Source organism: Pantherophis guttatus, chromosome 3 (assembly GCF_059756535.1).
Source record: "Pantherophis guttatus breed Tessera chromosome 3, ASM5975653v1, whole genome shotgun sequence".
NCBI lineage: Eukaryota > Metazoa > Chordata > Lepidosauria > Squamata > Colubridae > Pantherophis > Pantherophis guttatus.
Window position 1 is genome coordinate 83,229,070 of NC_142065.1, and position 25,287 is coordinate 83,254,356.

The 25,287-nt window shown below is 41.1% G+C and overlaps 1 protein-coding gene across 1 annotated transcript in view; it reads right to left on the reverse strand.

Moving 5' to 3' along the window:
* PLPPR4 (phospholipid phosphatase related 4) overlaps positions 1-25,287 on the reverse strand; it is a 45,459-nt gene that overhangs the window by 14,711 nt on the left and 5,461 nt on the right. Inside the window, exons 2-3 of the mRNA XM_034437256.3 lie at positions 6,444-6,629; positions 1,818-1,947 (exon numbers count right to left, since the gene is read on the reverse strand). Coding sequence (XP_034293147.2) covers positions 1,818-1,947; positions 6,444-6,629 — 316 coding nt within the window. The remainder of the gene's footprint in view (positions 1-1,817; positions 1,948-6,443; positions 6,630-25,287) is intronic.

Consider the following 25,287-nt stretch of genomic DNA (forward strand, 5'->3'; position numbering starts at 1 on the left):
TTGAATTCTTGGCGCCACAGTAAGCTTTCAGTTATTATTCTTTGAATTCTTGGCGGCTGTTAATGCAGTTAATTAACAGCCGTTGTTGTAAAAGACTGGTTTATTTAGTAAAATAAGGTTCGAACGGACTTTGTGTGTGCTGCGTTCTTTGGGGTCCGTAGCTGGGGCAAAACACATGGCATCTGCTGGGGCTCTCTGTATAAATGGGGCATAGTATCCTCCCCTCAGTGTGACTGCGGGGTCCTATGTCAAACTGTAGATCATATTGTGATCTACAATCTGTAAGCTGAGGGCATATACCGGTCCAATATTTGATTTTTTAAATATAAACAATGCTGCACTTCACTGGTTAGGTGGCCTAGACATTGAACATAGATCTTCTTGACATTTATATATTATTGGGTTCTACTAATCTAGTTGAAATCTAGTTGAAATGTTAATTTATATTGCTAGTCCATGTATGATATGCCACATGGTATGATAATGCTATGACCAATAACTTTGGTCAAACAGATATACTATTTATTCTAATTTGGGATGCCAGCTGGTGACCTCTGGGCTGGTCTAAATCAGCACACAAAGTAAAATGCCAGCTGATAATGTAATGTGGTGTTGTTGTTAGTTGTGAAGTCTTGTCCGACCCATCGCGACCCCATGGACAATGTTCCTCTAATTGTTTCCATGGTGAAATTAACATGGTGTGTTATTTTAGAAGAACAATATCACGAAGCAGAAAATGGATGCTTTGTCTATGTGGCTTTTGGAGTTAATGGTGATCTTGCTGAAATGCACTGTATCTCTGGACATTTACCTATGAGCATGTAAGCACCTCACTTTCCCATAAGGCAGAAATGAGAAATCCATGGCCCTGAATTAGAAATCCAAGCATCTGTCACTATTGGAGTGGCTGGGAGCTGTAGCTTGGCAATATCTGGAGAGCTACTTCTCATAAATCCAAGGTACGCAAACTAGCATCTTTGTTGTTAGTTGCGAAGTCATGTCTGACCCATTGCGACCCCATGGACAATGTTCCTCCAGGCCTTCCTGTCCTCTGGAGTCCATTTAAGCTCACGCCGACTGCTTCATTGACTCCATCTAGCCACTTTATTCTCTGTCGTCCCCTTCTTCTTTTGCCCTCAATCTTTCCCAGCATTAGGCTCTTCTCCAGTGAGTCCTTCCTTCTCATTAGGTGGCCAAGTATTTGAGTTTCATCTTCAGGATCTGGCCTTCTAAACAGCAGTCAGGATTGATCTCCTCTAGGACTGACCGGTTTGATCGCCTTGTAGTCCAAGGGATTCGCAGGAGTCTTCTCCAGCACCATAGTTCAAAGGTCTCAATTCTTTAGCGCTCAGCCTTTCTTATGGTCCAACTTTCACAGCCATACATTGCAACTGGGAAAATCAGTCTTGACTATACACACTTTTGTTGGCAGGGTGATGTCTCTGCTTTTTAGTATGCTTAGATTTACCATAGCTTTCCTATTAAAAGAGCAAGCATCTTTTAATTTCTTGGCTGCAGTCCCCATCTGTGGTGATCTTGGAGCCCAGGAAAATAAAATCTGTCACTACCTCCATTTCTTCCCCATCTATCCATGAAGGGGATAATGTGGTAGCACTGTAGTTATTTCTCTATATATCTGTATTATAATTCTGAACCAGTGACCCATTTTTTTTTCCAATCCACATGGTGAGTACTCATTCAGACAAGCAAGTGTATGGATTGAGGTGAGGCAGCCATATTGGATGCCATATATGCAGTGAAGGTAAAGCTTCATCCCAGTCTCCACAGAACTCTGAAACCCCATCAGAAAAACTCACCAACAAATCTGACAGCTCTCCTAAGGAAAGAGTTGAAATTGCAGCCGCCTGCGTTGATATTGGCCTCGGCTCCAATTCCATTCCGGCGTTTGGAAAGGCAGCAGTAGAGAATGCTCTCGCCTACCATAATCTGCAATGACAAAAGGTGGGTGCAAAGTAACCTTGGCAACGATTTGAGCAGGGTCTGGTTCAAATCAAAGCACTTATATGTAATTATTGTAGTGCGAATTTCATTCACCAAAGTATGGATGCTCGCAGGTATAGCAATAGCACTTAGATTTATATACTGCTTCACAGTGTTTTACAGCCCTCTCTAAGCAGTTTACAGAAATAGCGTATTGCCCCCAACAATCTGGGTCCTCATTTTACCCACCTCGGAAGGATGGAAGGCTGAGTCAACCTTGAGCCTGGTGAGATTCGATCTGCCAAACTGCTGGCAGCCAGTGATCAGCAGAAGTAGCCTGCAGTACTGCGTTCTAACCACTGCGCCACTGCGGTATATATTTATGTATGTATATAGCATGTGTATATGTGTGTTACAGTGGTGAAATCCAAATTTTTTTACTACCAGTTCTGTGGGCGTGGTGTAGCTTGGTGGGCGTGGCAGGGAAAGGATACCGCAAAATCTCTATTCCCTCCCGACTTTTGGGGGAAGGATATTGCAAAATCTCCATTCCCACCCCATTCTGGGGCCAGCCAGAGGAGGTATTTGCCGGTTTCCCGAACTACTCAAAATTTCCGTTACCAGTTCTCTGAACTGCTCAAAATTTCTGCTACCGATTCTCCAGAACCTGTCAAAACCTGTCAGAACCTGCTGGATTTCACCCCTGGTGTGTTATGTAGTTGTCTGGGTAGATATATACTTTCTCTTGAGAGCAGGCAAGAGAATTTCATTTTTAATGTGGGCCAGTGTGCTCACAGTAAAAAAAAATGACAATAAAGTTATCTTATCTTATTACATCCCAGGTGACTCTTAATTCAATTTTCTCAGGAGGGGGGTCAGGGAATATACTTCATGTTTACATGATCCTGTTTGCAAAAGGAACGATCAGATATATTGGTTGAAACAACAGTTGATCTAAGATCTCTTCCAATTTTCTGACATTGCTTGTGGAGAATTGGATTGAAAGCAGAGAATGAATATGTTCATATGTCCAAACAAAACAAAGGGGTATATACTGCTATCACCGTGAAACAATATGTTACTTTCAAAATTGACCTCTGAAGTAGTTAACTTTGGGAGAAATGCTCAGGGTTGCTAAATAAACTTTAAAGATTTGAACTTAGTTTTGCCATTCTGAAAATATTCCTTCTCTTGCTTGGTGCTTTCTAGGTGTGTTGGACTATACCTGCTACTGTTTTGAGAGGTCAGTGCTCATCACAGCAGTCAAGGCTGGGCTGAAATTACCTGTTTCACTTTGTATTAGCTTTACTGACTCATGAAAACACTTCCCTGTGTTGGCAATTTTCAACGTTAGCTCTGACTATCTTTAAGACATTTTTAGTAGCACTCTACAGCAGTACCATTTCCCTGAAAATAAGACATCCCCTGATAATAAGCCCAATCGGGCTTTTGAGCGCATGCACTAAAATAAGCCTCCCCCGAAAATAAGCCCTCCCTGAAAATATTTAAATGCAGAGCTGGAAATCAGGCAAGACAGCAAGAGGAGCCCCATCTTATTCCATGCGCCCCAAAATAATAAGATCTCCCTGAAAATAAGGCCAAGCACTTATTTTGAGGTTCAAAAAAATATGACAGGGTCTTATTTTCGGGGAAACACGGGTATTTTTGGCTTCATTTCCATTCATTTCTATCACATTTGAGTAGCTAAACAGATTTGACTGGTTTTTGGCAATTTTGTCCTATTGAGCATGATATTGGCAGAGGTGCCCACAATTTTGTGAGTAGCTAAGAAGCAACTACTACTTCTTTTTGCAGAGAGCAACTCTGAGATCTCAAAGTTAAGATTATCCACAGCTCAGATCAGAAGTTGATTAGATGGCTGGAGGAGGCTTTTTACGAATGAAGATGTTTCCAGAATGGCTAGAGCAGGGTGTCAAACTCGATTTCAGGGTTGTGTTTGACCTGAGGGGCTGGGGTGGGTGTTGCTTGAAAACTGCATTGCTATCCTCAAATTTATGTCATCAAAATTCAGTGGCAAATTGAGGAGAAAATGAGTGGTTTGCTTCTCTGAAAACTTATCTTCTCATTCTTATTTTAAGCAATTAAAAATGTACTTCCAAAATTGGCTAATTTTCCACCAAGTTTGACAGCACAATCACAGGAAGCTACACCCAGTTCTTAGGCCACAAGCATCCTATCTTGCAGTTGTAGAACAATAAAAGTAGCTAAAGATAGGTGAAACTAACAGAACAGGGTCCGTGGTTCATGAACTGTTCAATGTATCTGAACTCCTTAGATTATCAACAGCTTGGCCTAGCTTGATTGTTGTTGTGGCCATCTCCGTATTTTGCTGACGTCGGAATGTGATTTAATTTGGTTCTTCTGAAGTTTTGTTGCTATTTATTGATTTAATTTAGATGCCACCCATCTCATTATCCAAAGCTCCAGGTGGCCTATCTTTTGCTCACAGATCTTACCAATGGTGAAATCTGAACCAGTTTCCTATCAGTTCACTGGTTGCGCATGCACGCTGCATGCCAAGCGCGTGCTGTGCATGTGCGTGCGCAGTGTGCACCAAATGCAGACTGTGTGCGCACGCATACGGAGTACGCACTAAAAGGAGGCTTGGGAAGGTAAGTAGAACAGCGAGGGGGGGGAATCAGCTGGGCCACGTGATTTAGCTTCGCTAGCTTCGAAAGCAGGATTTCCTGCTTTCTAGCAAAGCTGAACCGCGCGGCACAGCTGATCATCGGAAATAGTGGTTCAGAGGAACTGGTAGCTTCAGAGGAACTGGTAGCTTTTTTCCAGTAGCTAACTACCGGTTCGATTGAACCAGTAGCTTTTTTTACACTACTGGTTCGCCTGAACCGGACCGAACTGATAGCATTTCACCCCTGGATCTTACAATAGTTGACAGAGGTGTCTGTTCCTTTTTTAATTCTCCCCAAGAGGTATGTTAGTTAGAACAACAGACTTAATTGCCCAATACCGAGTAAGAAGCATGAATGAACCAACTCTCAATTATTTAATATCAGCTTCCTTTTTTTGTTGGAAAGAAAGCAAGCAGAAACGGATTCTAGTTAGTAAGAATCACAGTATTCCCCAAGTGTTTTAGGTAAAAAGTCATACAAAGAATCTTTTCGACATATCTTTTTCAAGCATTAATTAAAAATTATGGAGGCCATTTTTAGAAAACTGCTGATGCACTAGATCTCCTGGTATCTGTGTAATTGAGAGTACAGTAGTTCGACATTATTGCTCGACCTTCTCTCAGCTGTACTACCTACCTTAATGGATTTCCCTTATTTTCCCCCACAGCAACATAAGGACGGTGAAGATAGTGTAATTCCACCATAATGTAGATAGTAAGGGGGGACTTAAGGGATTTAGTAAGCTAAATGCTATTGTCCAAATCAGCTTCCAATAACATAATGGGCCTCAGTACAACCATTATGGTTCTGGGACTTTGATCAAGAACAACTAGTGGGATTGAAAATTAACGTTTTTATTTTTACAGAATTCTCAATTGCTTTCGATCGTTATATATGAAGATCTCCCTTGGAAGGAGCATAAGTCAAGCCATGCAGCTGTTGATTGGGGTTTAGATACTGAATGATTTTCCACAACACAGTTAACCAATTTTCCAGCTTTGCATATAACAATGAACTGTAAGCTAAGCTGAATGGGCTAGGTTTATGTTTGATTTAGGGTTAATGAGCTGGCCTAGAAAGCAGGAGACTGTGAGTTCTAGTTCTGCCTTAGGCATGAAAGCCAGCTAGGTGCCTGTAGGCCAGTCACTCTCTCTCAGCCCAGTTCACCTCACAAGGTTGTTGTGGGGAAAATAGGAGGAAGAAGGAGTGTGAGGTAGATACGTTTGCCACTTTAAGATACTTATAAAGTAACAAAGGTGGGATAAAAAAAAATCTGATAATTAAATAAATATGCCAAGCCACGGAAACACTAACTAAGTTTGAAACCAAACAAGTGAGACATGGGTGAATAAGCAGAGAAACATTTAAACTGATTCAGTGAAGCATATTATTCTGGCAACTAATACTTCTGTTTTATCTGTATGTTCCAATCCATTATTCTTTCAAGTTCAAGGAGACATACTAAAAACCTGGTATACAACCAAGTTATGAATGCCAAGATTCAGCCTTGATCACATGAACCAGCATTAAAAAGAACTAATATTAATTGACTACCCATCCAGCTGTTGAAGAGAACATGCTCTCCGTCAAAGTTTCTTTCCTATCCTAGGGGAGAACACTACTTAACAGGCAGCTTTTTAGACTCAGCTGCCCATCTCTGTCAGCACTGGATCTTTTGACTATAGGTGAACAAACTCATCATAGGGCTCTCTGCAAATAAATAATAGGATCAATTCTTGAAGACAGGAATTGCAGATCTGAGGATCTGGTCTTCTGCTAATGGGATGACACTCTTCTGAGCACCTGCAAAACATAAAACGAATAGGACAAATGGGAAATTCTCTAACTCACCATAATGGCAGGAGCAGCAAACGCCAAACTGAGCAACATCAAGATAGGAACAGCCTCCTGGGAAGGTTCAATGTATGGCATACTCAAACTTCTATCATAACAGCTGAATCCGGCATGTACTGGCTTGAAGACATCCGTGAGTTCAAGGAAATAGAGACTGACAACAGAAGAGGCCAGTATGGGCAGCTAAGAAAGAAACATGAAAGTTACTTTTTAAAAAACCATGTATATATTTAAGGTCTATCTTGAAGGTGTGTATATTAATAATGAACTCAGACTTTAAGAAGGCTTTAGGATAGATGCAACCTTATGCAAGAAAACTTTTGGTTGCACAGTAGGACTTCCCTTAGCTGTCCTTCCTCATGTCACTTCTTGAGTAGACTCTAAATGTGCTATACAATATAGCAAGAGCAAGAGCACTTAGACTTATATACCGCCTCACAGTGCTTTACAGCCCTCTCAAAGCGGTTTACAGAGTCAGCATATTGTCTCCAACAATCTGGGTCCTCATTTTACCGACGTAAGGATGGAAGGCCTAAGTCAACCTTGAGCTGGTGAGAATCGAACTGCTGGCAGTCGGCAGAATTAGCCTGCAATACTGCATTCTAACCACTGCACCACTAGAATGCCAAGGGGAAGAAGAAATCTCTTTCACCAGCAATTTAGGCCCAGTGGCAGATGAATTATCCACTTCATGATCATAAACCAATGTTTTTCAATCTTGCTTGCTTTAAACTCTCCACACAGCTTTAAGCTACTAAGGATGAGAAACACTGGCAGAGATAGTGTGAATGTTAAAAAAAAAAAGGAAAAAATCAGCATGGTCCTAAGAACAACAAACTTTGCAGAGGGAAAGTGGGGCAGGGGACTCAGGGCAAATTCATCGAGAAATTCTTGTGTATAGAACGCATATGCTCAATGGCTACAAATAAAAGGGCTTTGGGACCAAAATAAAAATATTAGAGAGCAGGCGTAGAACAGAATATCTAGGAAGCTTTTGTTTCAAATCTTCTTTGTATCAAACTATTTGCACTGATAACCCTGGATATGGTTCAAGAAATGATGCCCTGATAACCCTAGGCATGATTCAGTAAAAAGTAAGCATTTTTAAATTTAAATCCTCCATTGTGGATTAAAATGAGTTAAGTGCAGCTTAATTGTCTGTCATAACTTCATTAAATTAATGTAAATTCATAATTCTTAAGTGGGGCTAGTCACATTATTTCATTAATTTGGCATTTTATTAAGTTTGCTCATATCTTCTAAAGAAATTGAGAAATGCAATATGAGCTACAACAAAACCGAAGATCACAATGTATAATACAATACGAATAGTAAAACGATGATTAAACTCTACACTGAGCACCAACATTAGCTATTGCATATTTATAAGCAGTTCTCCTGCACTTATCATTCAGTATGGGTGGGCGGTTACCATAGCTCTTGGGCTCTATAGCAATCCAGTTAAAGGCAAATATGCACGTCCCAGGATAATGTTGCAGGATCCAATCTGGGTCAATCTCCGGGACCAGAGGTTTAGTCTTCCAAGCTTCAGACTCATGCTGGAGCCCATCCTCATGGAACTTCTCTCCCACCAGAATGTGATTCACCCAGATTGTATCCTGCAATCTAGTGAATCTTGTAGTGTGTCGTTTCTTACAAGGTCTCTTCTCTATTTGACAGCATTCTACGTAAAGATATTTTTGTCCAAGACTGATTAAAATATTAAATAAACACACAGGGTGGAAGAATGGGGTCCTTGAAGCCATCTATTCACACCTGGGCAATAGGAAGACCAGGTACACTCATAATCTACTTAAGAGTCTTTCCCACTCAAGTGTGGGATAAATATTTCTATTTAAAATGTAGTCACTCTAAATTTACATCTATGCATATAAATTGGCAAGTGCAAATTTTATGCAAATGTATATCTTTGTTGCTGAGGCACAAGTTGCTATGTTGCAACTTTACCACATTATCTTGTACAGTATACTTTGGAAGGCAGAACATTAAAAAATTAGATCAGCATTTTTTTTCCTACTGGAAAATTCTGAATATTAAAAAAGTTTAAATTGTTCCCAGAATACTCATTCATTCATGCTACAAAAAAATAAAATAAAAATCCTTCTACCAATGTTGGACAAGTTAATTCACAAATTAAAAATATAACAAATAAAAAACCTTAAATCTTCTGACTGCAGAGAGCAATGGTCACATTTATTTGATTTTTGCAATCATGATAGCGTCGATGTAAGGTTACTGTTATTTTATCCTTGTTTCATATGGCAAAGATACATTGAGCAGTTCTCTAGAATGGAATCAATTTTGAGCTCCAGCAAGAGTCCAGAAATATCTTGTCCTCATCCAAATAATCATAAGAAATCCAGTAGCAATTTTTCCAACTAACAAGGTTTATTAAAAGGTGCAGGTTTTTGTGAGCTACATGGATGAGCTCCATCCATCCATCCATCCATCCATCCATCCATCCCTGATCGAGGCTAGTATCTGGGTTTAAAGCCAAAAATAAACTAATCCAGCAAAATTGGTGTAAAATAAAAGTAGTGTTTTCAAATTCCATCTTGCATGCAAAAGCATGTAGCCATACCAGGGGTGTTAAACTGGTGGCCCGTGGGCCAGATGTGTCACGTGCAGGCCACGCCCACCCCAGCTCCGCGAAGGGAAAAACAACGTGATGGCAACGTGACGCAGCGAGTGTGGCACCTGTGGTTTAGACCGAGAGTTCTAATCTATATTATTCATTTATTCTAAGATACCGGTTATGATAAATTAATAACATGCATTAAAGTTATCCAAATGTTTATCCCTGTCCTCCCAAAAGTCTATTCATCTTGCTGAAAGGCAAATGCCTGCATGCACACATGAAATTCTTTATTAGCATAAGTATTCATGTATCTAAAGTGCCACATCTGTGCTATTTTGGGGGGGCATCTGCATATAGAGTTTTCTCTAATACATGCATTTTGAATTAATTCTTGACACATTTTATAAGCACATTGTCCTCGTAAAATTCTCGTTTTGGATTTCTTGAAAGCTCACTCATCCAGAGATTCAAAACATCTGACAGCCGTTCATCAAAATGGATGTTTTGTAACGTTTATTCCAGTCCTCTTTTATTCATGATTACTCACAATTATAACTCAAATAAGTTTGATGGGGCATATTTTCAAATAAATTACGTAAGACTATGTCCTTAAAAAAACATTCCAAGTGGATGTAGAGGTGAAAATATAGTGAGCCTTTAACCATTATTGGGGTGGATGGATGGATATACACATGCAAATGTGTGTGTGTGTGTTTGTGTTTGTGTGTGTATATAACAACATTCAACACACCTTGGCTTATCTCAAAAAAAGATCTAAGCACAGTCAAAGTTGGTTAATATTTGGATGAAAGTCCGGAGCTAGTTCATTTTATTTTCATAAATAGTGGGATAAATACATAAGTCTGACATCATGCAGATACTTGAAGGAATAGGATCATAGGTGAACGTGAAATGGCTTCATCACGATAACTTCTACTCTTACCTACTGCTAACAATCTTCTTTCGGGCCTTTCATACGAGTTTTTCCTGTCCTGCTACCTGAAAGTGTTTATCAGAAGCTTGGGGTGAAATTGGGATGTTCTGCCAACCAAGTGCAAGTTTCCCCCCATCCCATTAAGGTTCTAGAGCAGGGATGGGTAATGATGGCCTTTTATGACTTGAGGACTGAGCCAGCCATGCTGGGAGTTGAAGTCGACAAGTCATAAAGAGGCCATCATTCCCCAACTCTGCTCTAGAGCATTGTTTCTCAACTTTGGCAGTTTTCAGATGTGTAGAATTCAACTTCCAAAACTGAAATAATGTAAAATATATTTTTTGGTGACTGCATATTAAAATGATCGGTACCATTAACAGCTTCCTTAAACCACAACTATCATTCACCCATCGATCCATCCATGCATCTATCCATGCAACCATCCATCAACCCACCCCACCCACTTTTTCCCCGAGTATAAATGGTGAAGCATCATTATGATAAACCATGAGAAGGCAAGTTGCAGCTCAGTTTAGATAATGTCACATGCCCTAGGGCAGTGATGGCTGACCTTTTTGCCCTCGCGTTCCAAAAGCAGGGGGAAGGTGGGGGGATCGCGCACATGCGTGCACACATCCATTATTCAATGCCCTCCCATGCATGCGTGTGCGACCTCCCCTGCACTCCCCCTGCTTTTGGCACACAACGGCAAAAAGGTTATCAGTGGGCCCGGTAGGCCCGTTTTTCACCCTCCCCAGGCTCCAGAGGCTTTCTTGGACCCTGGGAAGGGCGAAAACGGCCTCCTCCACCCTCCCGGAGGCCCTCCAGCGACAGGAAATGGCTGTTTCCCAACTTCCGGTGGGCCCGGAAGGCTCAAAAATCAGCTGGACGCCGCATGCATGCACGCTGGAGCTGAGCTAGGGCAACGCTCGCGTACCCACAGATATGGCTCCATGTGCCACCTGTAGCACGCGTGCCATCACAGCCCTAGGGCAAATTTAAGAATTCCTATATAAGAGACCAGTTCAGGCCTAGTTAGAATATTTGTCTCTTCCCTGTAACCTGCTGCAGGGAAAGAGGGAAGAGGAATGCCAAAAAGAGAAATCTCTCAAGACTATAATTTAGCTGTACGACACACGGAACAAAAAAGCAATTTCACATTCATGGAACAGTGTATGTGTTTCCCTTTTTGGAAATGTCACTGTCTTGGCAATTGTGGTAGAATATTGCTCAGCACCTTCCTCTCCAATGCTACTGTGTGCGACATCTAACGAACAGGAAGAAATTCTTTTGCGGAAAGGGAGAAACATTTTCACTGAACTGAAATCTTTAATTTTAAAATAGCTTTTTAAAAAAGAACTTTGCAAATTCATATCTTTAATAAGATACTATGGTTAGAAGCGCAGAGATTATCCCTAGGGGAAAGAAAGAATACCAGGCAACAGGGACCATTTCCTGATATCACAGGACAGATAATGTTACAAATTCTTGCCGAAGAATTATGAATACTTCATGGTTTTTTTTAATACAACTAGGTAAGACAAATAAGATAATTATGTTTCAAGTACACAAAGAGAAGAACATTATTTGGTAGACTAAATCCAGTAATTTGATTTAGTTGTGAATATACCCTCATGCCAAACATTTTAGTCTTCCACAATCTAATGCCTTCTGGATGTGTTGCAATACCTAGAGTGTACAAGTAATTCTTGACTTACAATAGTTCATTTAGTGACCATTCAAAGTTACAACAGCACTGAAAAAAATGACTTAGGACTGTTTTTCACTTATGATTATTGCAGCATCCCTGTGATAAAAATGCACATTCTGAATTGGCAACTGGTTCCCATTTATGACAGTTGCAGTATCCTGGGGTCGTGTGATCAACTTTTGTGACCTTGTGACAAGAAAAGTCGATGGGGAAGCCAGATTCACTTAACAACTATATTACCAATTTAAGAACTGCACTGATTCACTTAACAACTCTAGCAAGAAAAGTCATAAAATGGGGCAAAACTCATTTAACAAATGTCTCGCTTAGCAACAGAAATTTTGGGCTCAATTGTGGTCATAAATTGAGGACTACTTGTATTATGGTCCTGAAGACTGGTTTGAGAACATCAATTTAAGGAAGACCAGGTTTCTGGTATGTTGCAGCCCAGTGCTGGTCCACAGACTAGGGGTTGGAGCCCAGGAATAGAACCCAGGAACAGCTCAAAAAGAATATGCTTATTGTGAGTCTAGCTATTCCAGTCATGTCCAGTATGGATGGCACGGAAACTTCAGTCAACTGGCACAGAGAAATCAACGTACTTACTTACTTACTCAATTACTTACTTAATTTTTGGCATGGTGTTTGAAGAACAAACCCACGGGAAAATAATGGAATTGCTGTATTTTTCGGAGTATAAAACGCACCGGACTATAAGATGCGTCCATCTTTTTTGGTGAGGAAAACAAGAAAAAGAATTCTGCCTCTGCCTCCCAGCAATTTTGCCTTGTTACAGTCTGCTTTACTTTCATTTTCGTTTTCAGCATAGCTTGATGAGCACAAGCAAAAAAAAAAAAAATCTACTCCAGCAATTTACCTCCTTGCAGCAAGCAGCAGAGCCCTGCGCAAAACAGCTGAGAGCAGGGAGGCAGATCCAATCAACTTGTGCTAATTAGGCTGTGCTGAAGCTGAAAGGAAATGTTTCTTCTCGCTCTGTGCTGCAAGGAGGTAAACTGCTGGAAGGCAGAGGCCAAAGGGTGGAGACCAGTGGCAGAGCTACATTCGATGTATAAGTCGCACCTAAATTTTCACCCCCTTTTAGGGGGGAAAAAGGTGCATCTTATACTCTGAAAAATACGGAATATCTTAATTAGTGACAGGCCATCCAATTTTTGACCAGGTCTTTTTTTTGAGTCTCTGTATTCATCTGTTTGATGCCTACCTTAGCTTTTTCCATTGACTCTACTTGGGGAGTGTTAAACTTTGACAGCAACAATAACAACAGAAAGTGGGAGTGGGAAGTGTTAAACTTTGACAGCAACAATAACAACAGAAATAAAATAGGAAAAAAGTGTTTTTGCTTTCCAAGAACAGCTGGTTACCCAGTAGTATATCTAATATGAACTTCAGGCTTTATCATGTCTTATGAAAAATATATGCCTATTAATGAGAATCTGATGAACACATCTGTGGTAGAGTTATAACGAATGTTTCGTTAAGCAGACAGAAGGAACCTCAACCATGCAGGTATAGGACCAGCTTTTTAACCTATTTATACAAATAACCTAATTTGCTTTAATTACAAAATATGAAAAAAAAAGACTTTGAATTAGAATTCCGCATGAATTATGCTTGGCAATTATAAGAGGGTGAAATTGGGTATGCAAGCAAGCACATGTATATTTAATCCTCTGTTCCTACTGTCATATTAAAAATTATAATTTCCATGGCAATTTGGGGAAATGCTCTGGAGGCCATACGATGCCTTAAGGTTTCCAAAGCTCCTCTCCAGGCTGCTGAACCATTGATAGGGGCTTTTCAAAGTAACATTGGAAAATGCATCTTAGCCTGAATAAGCCAATCCTGAATTTCTCCACAAAAAAAGGAGGTGGTTCACTTTAGAAAAAGTGTGTTTGCTGGATGACTGTAGTGAGAGTGAGACATCAATCGCAAATCAAAACAAAAATTCTAGACTTCTAAGCTTCAGTGTCTTTCCTTCTTACTTTCAAGCATGCGTATTGGGGAAATATTAATTAAAACAACCCCAAGATGTGACCAGTGGTGAAATGTAAAATTTGTTACTACCGGTTCTGTGGGCGTGGCTTGGTGGTGGTGGGGTAATATGATTGAGTGGGTGTGGCCAACTTTTTTGACAATCCCAGCTGACTTGCCTGATTGGCAGAGGCTTTCTTTTTTTTTTTTTAAGCCTCTGACGATCCCAGCTGACTTGCCTGATTGGCAGAGGCTTTGTTTTTACTTTTAAAAGCATTTTTCGGCCAAAGAGATTGTAGAAAAAATGCTTTTAAAAATAAAATAAAAAGCCTCTGATGATTACGTGGCTCAGCTGGGCATGGGGGTGGGGAGGGATTTTTGCTACCGGTTCTCCGAACAACCCGCCGCCATCGCTACCGGATCGGGCGATCTGGTCCGAACTGGGAGCATTTCACCCCTGGATATGACCCTATGAATGAAACTCCAGCCTTTTTTTTTCTTGCATTGCATGCACAATGCATATGAAAAACAGGGAGAGCTTAGCTCACATGACCACAGATTAATTTTTTTTGACTCCTCCATCCCTGAGGATGCTTTTCATCAATATGGCCCCATTAATCATTTTAAAGGACATAACTTTTTGAAGTAGTAAGAAACTTACTCCTCTCTCAAGGGTTAAAAAAGGACTGACTTTGATGAAGCATAAGAAAAAACAGCAAAGCTTTTATCAGACTGGCATTGTACCTTCTAAAATAGAACATCTGAGTTAGCTGGGCCCCATTGAATGGGATTTGGTGAGAAAAATTGCAGGATAATTTCCTCCATCCCAAACTCACTATCCTAGTCCCGTTGAAAACATGTTGGAACTAAGCATAAATCCAAGAATTTTCAAGAACTGCCGTTTGGCCTTCCTCGCCTTACAACTGTTCGTTTAGTGACCATTCAGTTACAATGGCACTGAAAAAATGACTTACGGCCATTTTTCACACTTACAACCGTTGCAACATCCCCATGGTCATGTGATCAAAATTCGGATGCTTGGCAACTGGCTCATATTTATGGCGGTTGCAGTATCCCAGGCTAGTGGGATTCCCTTCTGCAACCTTCTGAGAAGCAAAGTCAATGGGGAAGCCAGATTCACTTAACAACCATCTTACTAACTTATCCACCTGCATTGATTCGTTTAACAACGGTGGCCAAAAAAGTCATAAAATGGGGCAAAAGTCACTTAACAAATGTTTCACTTAGCAAGAGAAATTCTGGGCTCAATTATGGTCGTAAATCAAGGACTACCTGTATGTGACATCAGTATATCTGCTCAAAAGAAGAGGACCATTGCAGGGTTTCTGTGATTCCTCCCTGTGCCCTGTTGTAATTCTAATATCATTTGTCTATGGCCATAAATTGTCTGCTTTTCTCTCTTCTTCTTTAGAAGGCAACCACAAAACGTTATGTGTCTCTGAACATATTTATTTGCCATAGGGGCATATTAAACTTTTCATCATAAACCAAAAGATATCCACTCAGGCTATTCAATCAGTGCATTAAATTAGAATTTGAAGTACCCCTAAGGAGTAGTAAAATATTATGAGTCACACAGCATGTAGAAATGAAGTTCACACAGGTCCTTTCTCCCCCTATTGAAAGAACCCAGAAGAATAGCCTTTGGTCTATAATTCAAGCATTGCAGCGTGTGTTCATACAACCTCTTTAACTAGGTCAATGAAAGATCTAACAGCAGATGAAACTTAGTTCATTTTAACTTTGGTTTGACTTTGCAGGCCATTTTCTTACTTTATATTGGCGAAGACTGCAATTTTTAGTGTTATGTCTAGATGTAGAAATGAGGCACATTGTTGTTATTTTCAGAGGTGCTTAAAATGTCTAGCAGAAACTTCCTATTAAATAGAAATACTATGTGAAAAAATATACATGTTTTCCAAAATAGCCTGAAGAGTTTTAAAATGCACAGCCAACGTGCTGGAGTTGTTAAGATGCTGGACAAGGAGGAGGGAGGCAAATGTAAAAAATTATAATAGTAACAACCTGATGCTCACTGGGTTACTTTCTCCCAGTCCACCTGGTCATTGGGGGTGGGGTGAAAAATGAAAGAGCAAGCACTGTTATACAGCCATGAGTTCCTGTTACAACAGGTGGGATATAAATTTAAACAACAACAACAACAGTTAACGACTGCAATAATTCAGTTGAAGTTCTGATTTGGTGCTGAAAATTCTGTAACATATAATGAAAAGTTTGGCAGTTAAAACGAGGGGCTGATCCTGGCAATGTGGGGTTTAATCCAGTGGTGAAATGTAAAATTTGTTACTACCGGTTCTGTGGACATGGCTTGTTGGGGTGGGGGTTTAATATGACTGAGTGGGCATGGCCAAAATTTTTTTTTTTTTACTTTTAAAACCATTTTTCTACAACCTCTTCATCTGAAGAGGTTGTAAAAAAAATGCTTTTAAAGCCTCTGACAATCCCAGCTGATTTGCCTGACCAGCAGAGGCTTTCTTTCTTTTTTTAAAGCCTCTGACGATCCCAGCTGATTTGCCTGACCAGCAGAGGCTTTCTTTTTTTTTTTTAAAGCCTCTGATGATCCCAGCTGAGCCGCGCGATCATCAGAGGTTTTTTTTTTTTTTACTTTTAAAAGCATTTTTTTGGCCACCGGTTGTAGAAAAAGTGCTTTTAAAAATAAAAAAAGTGTCTGATGATTGCACGGCTCAGCTGGGCAATGGGGGGGGGGCATGGATTTTTGCTATCAGTTCTCCGAACCACCCGCCTCCATCGCTACCGGATCGGGTGATCCGGTCCGAACCGGGAGCATTTCACCCCGGTTTAATCCCTATCCTTCTGTTCCTTTTCTCTATATCCTTGAACCTTCCTCTATCCTTGAACTTTCCTCTACAACCCATCTGGAGAATGAAAATCAGATTTCAATATTACACATTCATCAATGCTCCTTGTTTATTCGAATATATTCGAAGATGGTGCTTACCGAGAGGGAACTGGTGTGATGGACCACAATGAAGTGGTAGGCGAGGAGGAAGCACATTCGAGAAAGAGGGGCAAGACAAGAGACAGCTGAAGAATGGATAGAGGCAGGGGTAGAAAATAAGGATAGCCATCCAGGACCAATCTCTCTATCCGTTAAGGTAAATGTACTAAAGGTTTAGTCTGGCAAAATTCTGCCTGTTGGATGTAAGCAAATAAAAAACTGTACACTAGCTGGAGTGTTCCGAGTGGTTCTCGGGCTAAGCCTGAGAAATACACTCCAATGTAATAATGAAAGGACACCTTTACTGTTCACAAGATAATAAAACTTTCCAATCCAGTGTTTCTTGATCCTGTAAGATCTTGCCAATGCTTTTAAAATAAGAAAACCGGTATGTGTGTGTGTGTGTGTGTGTGTGTGTGTTGATGTTGTATGTAGGCATATCACGACAGTTTACTGGCTTGGGAATTCTGGAAGCTGAAGCAAATGGGAGCGTGCACTTGCGCGTGACACCTCTGTGCATGCGCAAGACCTTCTGTGCATGCACAGAGCGTCAAAAATGGGACGTGATGGCATCCGGGCGGGTGGGCGGAGCCTCCCACCATCAGCGCTACTAGTTCACCCGAGCCGAATAGAACTGGTTGCATTTCACCACTGAGCTGAAGTTTACATATCTTAAAGTTGCAAAGGTTGAGAAACACTGCTCTACATACATGCATAAGCCATATTCACAATTTAGATGTCCACATATTATTCATGAACTAGACGTCTCAGTGGCAGACACTGCAAGAGGAGAATGGTGACGCATAAAAAGACATTTTCAAAACAGTATCTAGGGAACACAGAGAACTGAAGAACCTTTCACATTTTTCTGTAAATTGCAGGGGATTTACCAGAGACCATTTCTCTCTACCAGTACTCAATAGGCAAGGGAGAGCAGTTACAAACCAATCCATTTCACAACATGCCATGCAAAGCAAGGCGTCTGCTTTATTTATATGAGTGATCCATTTTCAAGAGTTGCAATTTTTCTCTCCCTCTGTCAGTACAGCTACACAGTTAAAGTGATACCCAGAGACTAATGTTGCAGTTGCCAGCTCAGATGGTTTTCAAATAGCATTAGATAAGTTCACAGAGGATAAACCTAACAGTAGCTATGAATTACGGTGCCCATATGTTATCCTCTAGAATAGGCAGCTGGGAAACAGCAGCAGTAGAGGGCTAATAGCCCTATGTTCCTGTGGGCCTCCTTGCAGGCATGCAGTTGGTTTTTGTGGAGAAATCAGCCGCTGGTTGAATGTAGAAGGCCATTTCCAAGGTTCTTACAGATGAATAACAGTTGCCTAGTCCTAGAAATTTCTTGAAACTATAATTATGGGATGGATTTCAGTGTACTTGTGCATGTAGAGATATCTAAAAGAATTCTTAAGAATTCAACCAAGCTATAATTACTAGAATGTTTGGACAATTTATTTATTTATTTATTTATGTAATTTCTACCCCCGCCCCAACTCTGAATAGGTTACAAACCATTAGAAGCACAAAACTCTCAGAACACAATCAGCATTCAAAACAAAATAAATAAAGCCAAATGTAGTCTTTCCAGTTTTGGGTGGGCTCATTGCATAGTCTAGCCCAGAGTCTCCAAACTTTGGCAACTTTTAAAACTTGTGGACGTCAACTCACAGAATTCTCCAGCCAGCGTGTCTGGCTGAGGAATTCTGAGAGTTAAAGTCCACAAGTCATAAAGTTGCCAAGTTTGGAAATCCCTGGTTTGGTCTAATGCCTGGGAGAAAACCTGGTTTTTAGGCTCTTTTGAAAAACTATCAAGGTCAGGGCCATTTGAATGTTGGAGATGGCATGACCTCCAAGTCCCACCAAGTGATCCAAAGCAAGCCCATTGTACTGGCTCTTATATGACGTAGATAATTAGATATAAGTGGTCCCAGCTCAAAAATGTTGGCTCAGAGGTATATGGTATGTAGTATCCCTAGGGCAGTGTTGGAGAACCTTTTTGGCACCAAGTGCCAAAACGGGTGTGCATGCATGTGCGCAGGGGAGCACCGGAAACCGGAAGAGCAGTTCAGTTCCCCGGCATGCATGCGTGTGCTGGGAAGGTGAGCTTCTGGTTTCTGGTGTGTGCATGTGCACCAGTCACCTGGTCTTCTAGTTTCTGGTGGGCATGCACATGCATGTGCGAAGACCAGCTGGTCGGCATGCATGTGTGCACTGGAACCCAGAAGACCAACAGGTGATGGCTGGCGTGGCCGGAGAGATGGCTCTGAGTACCACTTCCAGCACGCATGCCATTGGTTTGCCATCACAGCCCTAGGGTACAGAGGCACCATACCCTATATGCAGTGATGGCTAACCTTTTCCGGACCGAGTGCCCAAAGCGCATGTGTGAGCGCCCAAATGCGCACGCATGCGACCGAACCCCCAACATGCAATGTGCATGCAGCCCCTGTGCATATGTCCCCCCCCTGCATGCACGAGGGCCCCACACTCCACATGCCCCTACACATGCACACATGCCCCCTGCACATACACGGCAGAGCCCCAAAGACCAGCTGGTTGGCGGGAATTTCACACGCATGCATGGTGAAGGTGAACTGGGCCAATGGCTTGCGTGCCCACAGAGAGGTCACTGCGTGCCACCTCTGGCACCCGTGCCATAGGTTTGCCATCATGGCCCTATATGCAGTGGTGGGATTCAGCCGGTTTGCATCGGTTTGGGTGAACTGGTTGTTAAATTACCTAACCCCCCCCCACTATCAAAGTGGATCCTGGATTCTGCACTACAGTGGAAAAACGGGCAACGGATTGGCCGACGCGAGGGAAGGAGAAGGCCTTTTTCCCTCCTCCTTCCGTTGTGCCAGCTGCTCTGTTGCCCATTTCTCCATTGCAATGCAGTGCCCAGGATCAACTCTGATAGCAGGGGGAGGTAATTTAACAACCGATTCGCCCAGGGTCAGGTTGGCTGTTATGGGAGGCTCGTCCCGCATGTGCGGTGGAGCTGGAGGACAGGGATGGACCATGCTTCCCATGACAGCCAAACTGACCCTGGGCGAACCAGTTGTTAAATTATTTGAATCCCACCACTGCCTATATGGCAGTGTCACACAACCTTTTGGGCACCAGGGACTGGTTCCTTGGAGTGTTTTTTCCGTGGGTCAGGGGGGCCATGGTTTCATGTGCTGTCTGCATCCCACAGATGGGGCTTCACTTGTTTGTGCAGACCCGTTTCTGGCATGCCATGGTCCGGTGTCGGTCTATGGACCAGGGGTTGGAGATCCCTGCTATACAGTACTGTGGCTTAAGGATATATGGTATCTCTACATCACATTGACTCATGGCACCACTTCCTACCAATGTGAAGATTTCTATTTTTAGAATGATTAGGAGTGGCATTGAGATGTCTAAGCTTTGATGCCTGAGACAAGTGCCCACTTAATCTTAGCCTACAGTGGCCTTGGTTCCACAGGTAACCTGCCTCTGTGCCATAAAGTGATAACCAATACTTCGAATTCCATCTGGAAGCTTATAATGGGCAGCCAACGCAGCATTATTATCATCACTGCCATGATAAATTAAATCAGGAAAATTGTTTAGACTACATTGTTTTAAAGACATCTGGTTTACTGAACTATGCTTAAGTGTGTTCGCATTTATTGGCATTCACGAAGGGCAGTCTAAAACTAATTTTAATGAACAACAATAACGCCAGTATATCTGGTACACAGGAAAGCCTTTACAAAGGGCTAATAATACCCCCTACCCCAAATAAGTGGATCCGTCAGTGAAACTTTTTGAATCAAAGTATGCAATCTAGGGCAATCCATCCCCAAGCTTGCTTTATTTAATTTCTTCACTGCTTAGGCCATATCTTCCTGATAAATTTATTAAAACTGTTTAGGATGTTAAATCTGCAATGTAAAAGATGATGGCACCAAAGCTTAATTTTAATTTCATAGAATTCCTGCTTTCACTGGAGCCTACTTAAAATTTGTGAGGTAAGTTATTAATATATTTGGATGAGGGAGAGAGTTGCTCAAGCTCTAGAAATTCTCTGGACCAGTGGAGGGATCTAATAGGACTTTGTAAGCAATACTGAGGGGCTCAGTGGCTCAGATGCTGAGTTTGTCGAACGAAAGGTTGGCAGTTCAGCGGTTCGAATCCCTAGTATTGCGTAACGGTGTGAGCTCCCGTTACTTGTCCCAGCTTCTGCCAACCTAGCAGTTCGAAAGCATGTAAAAATGCAAGTGGAAAAATAGGGACCACCTTTGGTGGGAAGATAACAGCGTTCCGTGCGCCTTTGGCGTTTAGTCATGCCAGTCACATGACCACAGAGACGTCTTTGGACAGCGTAGGCTTTTCGACTTTGAAACGGAGATGAGCACCGCCCCCTAGAATCGGGAATGACTAGCACATATGTGCGAGGAAACCCTTAAACAATACTGTGATGGTGATTAGTTTGCTTTCCTAGGCAGTGTGTTTTCCCTGACACCACAATTTAAGGTGTGTTCTGACCATTCCCTTCTCTCTCTGGAACTGCATTCTATCTAGTATATAGTGTTAGGCTTGTTGGAAGGAGGTTTCTCTATATTTCTTGCTTTGCTCTGAAATAATTCATTTGGTTAACGCACACACATATGCACGTACACACACTTTAACTTCTGTGATACTGCTACCACAGCCGTATGTTCAAATTGAGAATCATGATACCAATTTGCTTCCAAGCATATAGTTCAGATGCTTGCTTTGACTCATCAACATCTCACTTCCAAGAAACTTGAACATTTTTTCCTTGACTCATAGCAACAGAAACAATGAAACTAATTCTTCAGTTGTAGACGAGAGAGATATTTCTACGCCCAGATTGCCGGGCTGCAACCTGGATACCTTCTTTTGAATATTTAACTTTGCTGAATTAGAGATGACACAGCTCCCTTGGTCCCTCCCAGATCCCATCCCTCTGTCATAACTCTTTTTTTTTTTAATTCTCTCTTATGCCACACACAAAAGCTGACAAAAGCAGATGAAATGGTAGGAGCAGGTGAGAAAATCTCTTGATACCTCAACTGCCAGTACAAAAGTAATTATAAATAAAGGTCAAATCCCTAATTTGCAAACTGGCAAGTTTCACTTATAGTCCGGGTTGAACTCTACTTAAAAGTGGGTCTAGTTGATTTCAGGACATCAGATCAAATAACCATGCCATCCTTTTTTTTTGATATTTTCCTCCTGGCAAGGTAGATATGGCAAAGTTCCTTCTTGGTGTCCATTTTCATCTATCCCACTAGATCTGAATGTGAGTGAGTCTTGGAATATGACATGTTTCATATAACAACTGGCATGGATTACAATTAGACAGAGTATAAGGTTGACTGAAATGAATTGCCCCTCTAATGGTTGGTGATATTCATCTTGAATCAAGAATTCACACACAGCCAGCCTATAAGTAGTTCCAATCTGATGCTTATAGGATGATAGACAACTGACGCTCTAACGCCTCCACTTTCCTAATTCCAGAAGTCTTCAGTCTTAACTTGAGGGAATCCTTTCCACATAAATCAGGAGTGGGCAACTGTGGCCCTTTTAAAACTTGTGGACTTCAACTCCCAGAATTCCTGAGACAGCCAAGCTGGCTCAGGAATTCTGGGAGTTGAAGTCCACAGGTCATAAAGGGGCCATATTTGCCCACCCCTGACATAAATGCATACACTGAAGAAGAGAGAATTCTAGGCACATGCTAGGTGGGGATTTTCAAAGTTTTCTCAGGTAGCAGAATCTCTGATCAATAGATAAAACTCTAGTAAAGGAAAATTATTAGACTGAGTAAAGTACGTAAATTATTATTACAGGTAGTACTCGATTTACGACTACAACTGAGCCCAAAATTTCTGTTGTTAAGTGAGACATTTCTTAAGTGAGTTTTACCCCATTTTACATTTCTTGCCTCAGTTGTTAAGAAGTTATTAACCCGGTTGTTAAGTGAATCTGCCTTCCCCATTGACTTTGCTTGTCAGAAGGTGATTCGCATGGCCTTGGGACACAGCAACGATCATAAATATGAACCAGTTGCCAAGCATTTGAATTTTGATCGCATGTCCACGAGGATGTTGCAAAGATCGTCACTGAAAAACGGTCATGAGTCACTTTTTTCAGTGCCGTTGTAATTTTGAACAGTCACTAAATGAACCGTTGTAAGTCGAGAACTACCTCTATTACTATTATTGCCCTCATTCTCTCACAGAAACCCACCAATCTCTCATGGAACTATAGTTTACACAAAACATATATAGCACATTTTGCTATAGCTCACACCTTAGTTTGTACAGGCCTAAATTAGATAAACGAAGCTGTTCAATTTCATTCAAACTGAGTGTACAAATTATAATTCCAGAATTGATACCCTTCTGTGCGTGTTGTAGGTCAACTCCAATGATCACCATCTGGCTTGATCAATGGCCACCACTGTGCTTTCCTTTTGTGGCACTTGAAATGGGGATGGGTTCTGTCACACTGAGCTTTTCAAGTGGCATCATTCGAATAAAGAGGTTAAGTTGGCTTTAGGAGAAAATTACTGTTCAGGAGAAAAGGAGAGAAGATATAGATAAAGCTGGAACGTGAATTGGAGTGATGGAAAAAAACTCATCATTTTTCCTATAGCCAAATATAGTAAGATTACTAGTACAGGATTCTGAGCATGTCAACCAAGGACCCATGACTTAACTAGAATTTGAAAAAAAATGAATATTCATTATTATTCAATATGCTGCCATAAAACCAATAATTTGAGGGTGGGATCCCCATAAGTACTAGGAACAGAATCTAACTTCAGTTCTAAGTAAATAGACACATTTACCTCCAAGAAAAAGAAGACTGGTGCTCAGTCTTATGAAAATGATCTGCTGGTATGCTAGAGTACCAGTGGTACTTATTATAGATTTTGCATTCTTATGGAATGCCAAAATTCATGGGAATACTATTTGAACTCCTCTAATTTCCTGAACACATCAGCCATAGTCAGACAGTTAAGTGGGATTTTTTGGGGGTGGGTGGGTGTGTTTTTGGTGGTTTTTGGTGGGTGGGTGGTTTGGTTCTAGAAAACTCATTCAAACATCTTCTCACATTCATCCAGATTACAGATTTATCCAAAAATAATAATAATCCATAGACCGATTGCGTTTTGGATGGATCAATGAAACCTCCCAACAGATTTTAGAATGTTGGAGAAAAGTGTTTAGGAGATTGGTGGTCACAAACATATAAATACATTGAACATTTCTGCTTCTCTAACAATCATCATAATTGTTAAATATTGCACAGAATTAGAAGGTTATGTTTTCTGACCAGGTGTCCTAATGCTGTGATTCTCTCTTGCTTTCCCCTTGCATTTTTTTTTTTTTTTTGGATTTTTGCTGCCAGGCCCATGCGAGTGATGATACTGGATAATTAGTTAATTAAAGCAAGTCCCAAATAATTAATTTCTTTTTTCTATGATTTCTTCACTATGTATGATTAAATAGAGGCAGGACTGAGAACAGGGGCTGTTGCTATCTTCCCATAAAAGACATGTATCCAAAGACGTACAACACAGAAGGATCTCAAAACGTTTTCCACATAAGATATTTGGATACTCCATGATAGACAGCTCTAATATCCAGGCATGCTACCCAGCATCTACATTTTGACCCCACGACATTTTCTTAAGTTTTTCTATGCTCACAATAGTATCATTCCCATCTTAGAATGAGAGTTCTTTCATTGTCCAAGTAAAGTCCAAGTAAAGTCCAAGCAGACATATGCAAAACTTATGTTTGTTACAGTTCTTCGACATAAAATTTGAAAGCAAATTAATTTAAATAAATGGGTGTTTCTCTCAATTGTTAATTAAGGGTTATCAGAATAGGGTTATAAAACTACGGATGATCCTTGGATGGGAGACAATATGGAGAATTTCTCTTGGCTAGCCTCCAACTCTGGATTTGTATAAAAGCCTTTTAGAGAATCCTGCCAAGCAAAGAAAGAAGCATGTGGAGGGGGATGGGATATGTGGTAGCAACACAATAAGGCTCCAGAGCAAGAATAGAATATCTGTTATAGGCACTTTAAAAAATGGCCACCATTGAGGTGGCTGGCTGGGAGGAATTTGTGCTGTGTATACAGTAGCTGTGACCAACCACAAAATGCCCATTCATCAGATGTCAAACTGCTAATATTTCTGCTTGTCATTTTTCTAGCTGCTAAGACAGACCTGGGCATTTTATGCTCCCCTGAGCAACATCTGACCCTTTGGCTCTCCCTGCCCAGCCCATGTGAGATCAACTGGAAATTAGAAATAAGTATATGTCACGCATGCAATACAATTGCATTGCTTTTATTCTGAAGGTGACTACTATTTTATTTTTCAGTTTAAGTATGTGAGCCTGTGCATGATTACACACTTTCACAGTACGATTGGTTTGGCCCTCCACAACAGTCCCATTTTCTCATCTGGCCCCTTGGAAAAATTAATGGCCTGCACTAGGATAATATTTTTTGATTCATAACACCTTTGTCTCTTTTCTTCTAAGCTGGTGGGTATACCTCCAAACAAAGACC